This window comes from Pteropus alecto, unplaced genomic scaffold, assembly GCF_000325575.1.
Source record: "Pteropus alecto unplaced genomic scaffold, ASM32557v1 scaffold101, whole genome shotgun sequence".
In the NCBI taxonomy this organism is placed as follows: Eukaryota; Metazoa; Chordata; class Mammalia; order Chiroptera; family Pteropodidae; genus Pteropus; species Pteropus alecto.
In genome coordinates, this window is record NW_006432945.1 from 6,298,053 (window position 1) to 6,305,777 (window position 7,725).

At 34.2% G+C, this 7,725-nt stretch overlaps 1 protein-coding gene across 2 annotated transcripts in view; it reads right to left on the reverse strand.

Annotated features, from left to right (window-relative positions):
- HMCN1 (hemicentin 1) overlaps positions 1–7,725 on the reverse strand; it is a 375,430-nt gene that overhangs the window by 49,832 nt on the left and 317,873 nt on the right. For both annotated transcript variants that reach the window (XM_025043935.1, XM_006907734.3), the window contains exons 81-82: positions 5,199–5,468; positions 2,585–2,775 (exon numbers count right to left, since the gene is read on the reverse strand). In XM_025043935.1, coding sequence (XP_024899703.1) covers positions 2,585–2,775; positions 5,199–5,468 — 461 coding nt within the window. The remainder of the gene's footprint in view (positions 1–2,584; positions 2,776–5,198; positions 5,469–7,725) is intronic.

The window sequence follows — 7,725 nt, forward strand, 5'->3', positions numbered from 1 at the left end:
CCTCTTCTTCCTACCTCACTAGTTGCTCCTTTTCTCTCACTTTTTGCTGGCTTCCTCTCAACATTATGTCTTAATGCTGGCATTTGAAAGGACCCAGTCTTTGCAAGGTCTCAGTCTTTGCACCTTTTTTTCCTCTATCTACATTCAATTCGTTGGTGATCTCATCCAGTCTTATAGCTTTAAATACCATCAATATGCTGATGAGTACCAGTATTTCCTGCCCAGGTCTTTCCTTCAAACTCTACTAACATTGAACTTCTCATTTCAACTCTCCACTTGGATGCCTAAAAGCCATCTTAAATTCATGTCTAAAACCGAACTCCCCATTTCCTCTTTCCCCTTCCTTTTCTAGTTGTAGCCATCATCTCAGTTGATAGATGTTTTGTCCTTCTAGTTGTTCATGCCTTTGTTCTCAGACATCCTCTACTCTTTTCTTTTTCATACTCTACTTGCAATTTAGCTAGTTAATCCTAACTTCAAAGAAGGTCCTCCTGCTTCTCTCAGTTGCCTCCCTACTGTCTATTCTCATCACAATAGCCAATGCAATATTGCAAAAATGAAAACATAAGGCAGATAACATTGCTCCTCTGCTCAAAACTTGCAATGGCTTCTGATTTTACTCAGAGTAAAAGGTAAATTGTTCTAATGGCCTACAAGACACTGCATGATCTGGCCTCCATTTTTCTCTGACTGCATTCTTTCTCTTTTTATTTTCTTCTTTGCTTTCACTGGCCTCCTGTTTTTCGTATACATCTGGCATGTTTCCACTTTTCTACCTGTTTCCTCTGCCTGGGATGCTCCTACCCCAGATATTTGCTCTGTTAACTCACTTTCTTCAAGTTTTGCTCAGATGTCACCTTCTCAATGGGAACTTACTCTGACCACCCTACTTAAAAATGTAACCTGTACCCCTCCAGCTCCTGATCCCCTTTACTCTGCTCTTCTTTTAGTTTTCATACCACTTTTCTTCTGACTTATTGTATACAGCACTTATTGTTTTTATTTTTTATCGCCTATTTCCCTCCTCTAGAAATAAATTCCATGAGAGAAAAAAATCTCTGATTCTTTTGTTTCCTGATGTCGTCTCACTGCCTAAATCAGTGCTGGTCAATAAATATTTGTTGAATTAATGACTGAGTACTTCTGAATGTAACACAGAACATATTATGGACTTTTTCTTCTCTCTTAAAAATATTAAAAATTTATATTTGTATTGAAGGATCAAAACATTACTTGGAAATGTACCATAAAAATTATAATTAAAATGGATAGAGGTCAAAAAATTAAATGAAATAAAAATCTGGATTGTATATATTATTCACAAACAGCCTTCTACTTATCATTTATATCTTTTATCTGGTATTTATAAGCTACCTTATTGTTGGTATTCTTTTAATGTATCTGAGTCATTGTCCCACTAAAAATCTAAACTTTATTTTTTCTCGTTTAATTTCTTTAGGTCTATAAGAATGATTGAAGGGGCAAATTCAACATTCCTGGACCTAGGGATAAGCCCCACCAAGGGTGTTTACACGTTTGAACGAACAAACAATTTATCCTTATTTTATCAATCGAAAATTCACATTTAAAATTTTTAATATGTCTGAAATTGTGATACGACTTAATCAATCTCCTTCTCTAGTTTGCTTATCTGTATTTTTTTTTTCTTTCTTGGTGGTATGCAAAATAATAATCCATCTTACAATCGACGAAAACTTATATTTGAAGAAATAAAATTTTTGCTGGCACATGTGTGAGTTAGGGTCTAGTGACATAGCATTTCACTAGGGCTATTTACCTGGCAATCCTAAGAGTCTGGCTAATGGCTAAGATTATACTATAAAGTGAATGCAATCATTTTTATTAATCTGCTCAGATTAAGTCCATTGAGATTCTATAATAAAATTTAGGCATTTTGAAGGGTAATGAAGAGGAATAAGATATGCACAAAAGCTCTGAAATTGATTCACATTTTAATCATGGTTAATATTTAGTGCCAAGTACAATACTCTCAAAACACATAATATATTTAATGTATGAATAGGTACATATTCCTCTTCAAGAGGACTACCACTGAAAAACTGAGATGCTTCTGATAACTACTATTCCACAGACTGGTGAGGTACCACGTAAGAATATTCAAAAACCTCAGGTTGCATAGATCCCTAAGACCTTAGTTTTCAATGATTAGAAAGAGTTATTTAAAAACTCGAAAAGAACTTTAAAAAATGCTATTTTTATTTGGTTAATAATACATTGGACATCTTTACATCTTCACTCTTGTAATCATTCATTAAGTATTAAATGTAAACAGGCACTTAGAATTTTTTCTGAGAAAGCAGATTTCCACAAAAATAAAGAAACAATTTTAGGAGGAGGCCATTTATGAGTTCCTACTGTCTGTTCAATACTAGTCTCAGACCTGGGACATAAAATTAAATATGTGCAAAATTAATTGGTGACCTGAATTTATGAGTGAATTTTATTTCATTATTAAAGAATATATTTCCAAGCTAAGTTACTAAAGTAAAAAGATAAATTAACATTCTTGCTTAAAGTATCTGTTCATATCTATTATACTTACCACAGCATTTTCCAGAATGAGCTCTCCATAGGGTTCGACAGTGTATTTTCCTAACAAGTTCGCTAAAACGACATTGTCTTTTTTCCAGTTAATTGCTGGTGTGGGGATTCCATCAGCCACACATGGAAGGACAGCCTGTGAATTCTCATGGACCGTGTAGTATACTTCCGCACTTCGGATTCTGGGCGGTACTACGAAGAGTTTAAAATCGATGGTCATTCAGGAAGTTGAGTTCAATATCTTTATGCAGATTGAAAATTAACACACAAAAGACTCTTCTGAAGGTAATTTTGCTAGAAATACTAAAAAAAAAATCTACTAAAATGTTTGTTCGTTATCATAAAAGCAATTCAAATTTTTGATGCTAGCAAGAATTCTAATCAATGTGAACTTATTGAGTATATTTACAATCAGTTTCTGAGCAAATGGCTTAGAACAGGGTTGGAAATCTTTAGATTCTATGTGACTTCCTGACTTTTTCTTACTTGAGTTTCTTCTGCATATTGCAGTGAAGTAAAACAAACACACAAGAACAACAAAAAACAAAAACACTTCTGTGGTTGTATAACTGCTGGATTTGTATCACAGACATAGTGTAATAACAGCCGCAGTTTAAAACAGTGTAAAACATTCACCCCATACTGAATATCACAACGTGCTAAAAAAAAAATTTTATTGCAGTATTTCACGTGTTACAACAAATGCAAGTAAAACCCGCTTAAGGCATTTAATTCAGTTTTTATACCATCACAGAAGAAATTTTTATAGTGGTTTCATCACACTGTGCATTGTGATACCAAATATTCCCTATGCCTCAAATTTTTTTGAATTAGAATTGAGGCAATAAAGATAAATTGAATATTTTGGTATACTAAGAAATACCTTAGTGGATGTAGAACTGAGATATTCTAAAGGAAAAGGCTTTAAAGTATTAAGGATACTTGAGTCAAAAAGTAAAAATACTTTCGGTATTATTCAAACATATCAGTGAGAAATGGGTCAATCTTAATGACATTTTAAGCGACAGGACTACAGTTGATTTCAGCAAAAACAAAACTATGTGTAAACTAATTTTTCATCCTTTTATGATTATATGAGGAATATATACACATATGAATGATTACAGGCATAACCATTGTAGATAATATGAAAAACATAATCTATTTTGCTGAATCGTGCATCATAAATATTCATTTTTTACTAAATTATACTGTATTTCATTATCTCTTTTATGCTAGTTTCCTTGGACATTCATTATACTTTTCTAGCTTTATTGCATTATGGGCAGTAATTGTGGTCTGTACTTTTAAACCCTAATGATTTATTTTTGTTGTTTAGTATATGGTCAATTTTGGTAAATTTTCTACAAATACTTGAAAAAAAGGAGTATTATTTATTTATTAGTCTCTTATTTATTAGTTTATGTATACTGATCAGTTCAAGTATATTAACAGAAAGCAGGTATAGATTGGGGAAGACATTTAGAAAATTCATAAGTAGTGACTTTTTATTTGGAAAAATTATTCATTTATCAATTAGAAGTTTTTCCACTTAAAATTTTACTGTAACTATAAGGTTGCAAGAAATTCAAACACATCTGAAAAATAAAGAATAGCTTTCATAAATTTTTGAAAAAACAGAAACTCATCATTAAAAGAGATAATACATTGGACATCTTTACATCTTCACTCTTGTAATCATTCATTAAGTATTAAATGTAAACAGGCACTTAGAAGAGTAACAGTACTATTACTAATACTAATATTACTAGTACTAATAATAGTACTGAAAACAGTAGTTAGAAACAGTTCGATTTACTTATTGTTTTCTAGAGTAACAGTACTATTACTAATACTAATATTACCAGTACTAATAATAGTACTGAAAACAATAGTTAGAAACAGTTCGATTTACTTATTGTTTTCTACCACTGATATTAATAGGTATTCTATCTTTAGTCTTAAAACATACGTTAACACTAAACTATTTCAATGCTGATCTTTAGAGATGTTGTTAGCTGTCTGAATACAAAATAAAAGAAAGTGATTTATTTCTGTTAAAATATACATGTAAATATTTTGCTACTTTAAAATAATGAATCAAATAGATCTCTAATTCTCATTAGGTTCACACTATATTCATAATGTAGGTCATATAGTGATTAGTTTTGAGCCAAGATGACTTTCACCTTGAGAAGTAAAGCTGAAGAGTTGCAAACACAAATGGACTCCTCATAAGACAAAGAATAGATCACTATGATCACAATATTAGGGAATTATTGGCAACACATTAAGTATCCTGACTAGATTAATAAACTCTCTTTCTCACACACATATGTGCATACACAAATAAATACAGCCTACAGAAAACAGATTTGAGGGGCAAGTATACCTCTAGCACACGCGCGTGCACGTGCACGTGTGCACACACACACACACCATATTCTGAATTATTGATTTTGCATAGTTTTTATTTCTGTCATATTTTTAATTGTCTTTTCTCTTTGCCATGGTAACGTAGAAGGTTTTTATTTCTGTCATATTTTTCTTAATTGTCTTTTCTCTTTGCCATGGTAACGTAGAAGACTGAAATAATTTACATTCAAACCACTTACCATGGACAGTGAGCTTAGTGCTCGTGCTGCTTGATCCTGCCACATTAGCTGCCATGCATGTGTACTGACCCGCGTTATCGGGCTGGGCAAATGCTATTTGCAGAGCCCCAGAGCTGAGGATGCGCTGGCGGACTGATTCCGTGATTGCTTGCCCATCTCTATGCCACGTAATGTCAGGTGGTGGGTGCCCATCCGCCTCACATGGTAGTGTGATGGGCTTATCCACAGCAATGATATATTCCTTTGGATGGGGGCTAATGACTGGAGGAACTAAAAGAAACAAAGTTTGAATTTCATCTTAAAGCAGGAGTGCACCATTTACACACTACAGTATTGCTCTAGCAAAGTGAAGTCACATTGAAACAAAATCCTGACGTTAACATATCTCTTCAAAGGGTCGCTATAGTTTGTTTTCATTGAACTCGTTTCAGAAAATTATTCTCGATCTAGTTAACAAATGTAAACAATAATCTATTTTAAATGAAGATATAAACATATATTCCTGACGGACTACATGCCTAGAAAATTTAGGTGTGTTGACAGAGGCATTATTTTAAAGCATAGATGTACTGTCTGATTCATTTCAGCTGCTTAAAACTTTCAAAATAGATGCCTTCAAGGTTTGGAAATTATTTAACTACTCAAAGATACTCTACTCATACATTTTCTGCAGTGCTTAGCATGATATCTCATATACAGTGGCCATATATAATAAAGTATTTTTTAAATGAATGAATGAATAAATAAATAAATGGATCATGAAAAAAGAACTATGTAGATAAAAGCCTTCCCATTTCTTCAGAAAACTGTGGAAGAACTTATGATAAGGATTTCTCTTCCCAGTGTTTACAATAGGTTGATTATTGCTTAGCCACTCACCTGGATATTCTATCGAGACTTGAAGACATTAAATAAGTATGAAAGAACAACCAACCACAAGCACGTAAAAAAGGAAGTCAGAGACGAACCCTTTCCTGAGGCAGTGACAAGGTGCAGAAGACAACCAAGATGATAAAAATGCGACTTTAAGTGTGCACAGACAAAAAAAAAAAAAATCTTCTGAAGCATCTACCACCCATTCAAGAAAATTTGAGAGAAAAACAAGGCCACCACATTCATTGTTACCACATGCTAAGAAAAGGAATCACAAACAAGATCCTCGAGAACTCCACTGACTCATGTAATGCTCTGTGCATGAAAAGTCCCGGGAACCTAGAACTATCTGCTATGTTTCCAGAGGAAGCTGTGGAGAAATAGGCAACCACATGGAGACCAAATCTTAGGGTATACTAATAGTGATGAGTAAAATAAAGTCAACAAATTGTGATAAAAATATGAATATGCCTGTTAAAGTTATTTATATCAACCAAAATTAATTGGTTGACTTTGTGCTTGCAAGGAGAGATTGGATTCAGAACAAGGAGAGATTGGATTCAGAATTTTTAATGTCTCTAGAGTATGCAATTATCTCTGGTTGCTTTGGAATGTTGAAGTGTTATTAGCTGTTTAATGTGTTTTCTTTGTCCTATAATCGCACGTATTAATATTTTAAATCAACTAGTGGAAAAAAATAAAAAACAACCCTCAAGTCTGGAAATGTTCTTTTCTCTGACTTCTGTGTTGCTAAAACCAGTGAATACTTCTTGGTCCTTATCCTACTTGACCTCTCACTTGCATTCAACAAAGCTATCCACTCACTTCTTGAAACACTCTACTCTCCTGGACTCCATCTAGTTTTCCTTGACATTTCTGCCCTCTCTTTTGTATTTTTTTCCCAGCATCCTCTCCTTTCTTGGATTCCTCCCTAATGCAATGTCCCAGGGCTCTGTCCTTACTCTTTTCTGTCCAAATTCTCATTCAGTCTGTGGACTGAAATACACTGACAATACTTCCAGATTTATGCCTTAGACTATACTTCTCCCATGGGCTTAGAGTTCATAAATATTCAACTCTATTTGACATCTCCACCAAGATTTCTAATAGTTCTCCACATTTAACATGATGAAACAGATCATGGTTTCCTTCTTCCAAACCAGCTCCTCCCCTTGCGTTCCCCATGGCACTATCATCCACTCACTAGCTCAAAGCCCAAAGCCTAGGACGCATAATTAATTCTTCTTTCCTGAGTACCCAAATCTGATTTATCAGCAATCATGGCAACTACACCTCCGAAAACATTTTGAACCCATCCCTTTTTCCATTAACCCCTGCAACTCACACACATACCCCAACTCCTGGCCAGACCATAATACCCTGACTAGATGACTTTAGTTCTTCCATTCTCTAAACTATTATTTAGACAGGAGCAAAAAAGAGCTTCCTAAAACCAAACCAGGGTCTTGGTTAAATGCTTAAAAGGTTTCCTGCCTCATGGAGAATGAAATATAACCTTTCTGTGGTCCTCCAATCCTCCAGGCACTGGCCCTGCCTTCTCTTCTGGTCTCTTTCATAATCTGTCAATCTTTCCCTCACTCACCACTGTCTAGTCACACTGGGATGCTTCTTTTCTTACACTTTCCTGCCTTTG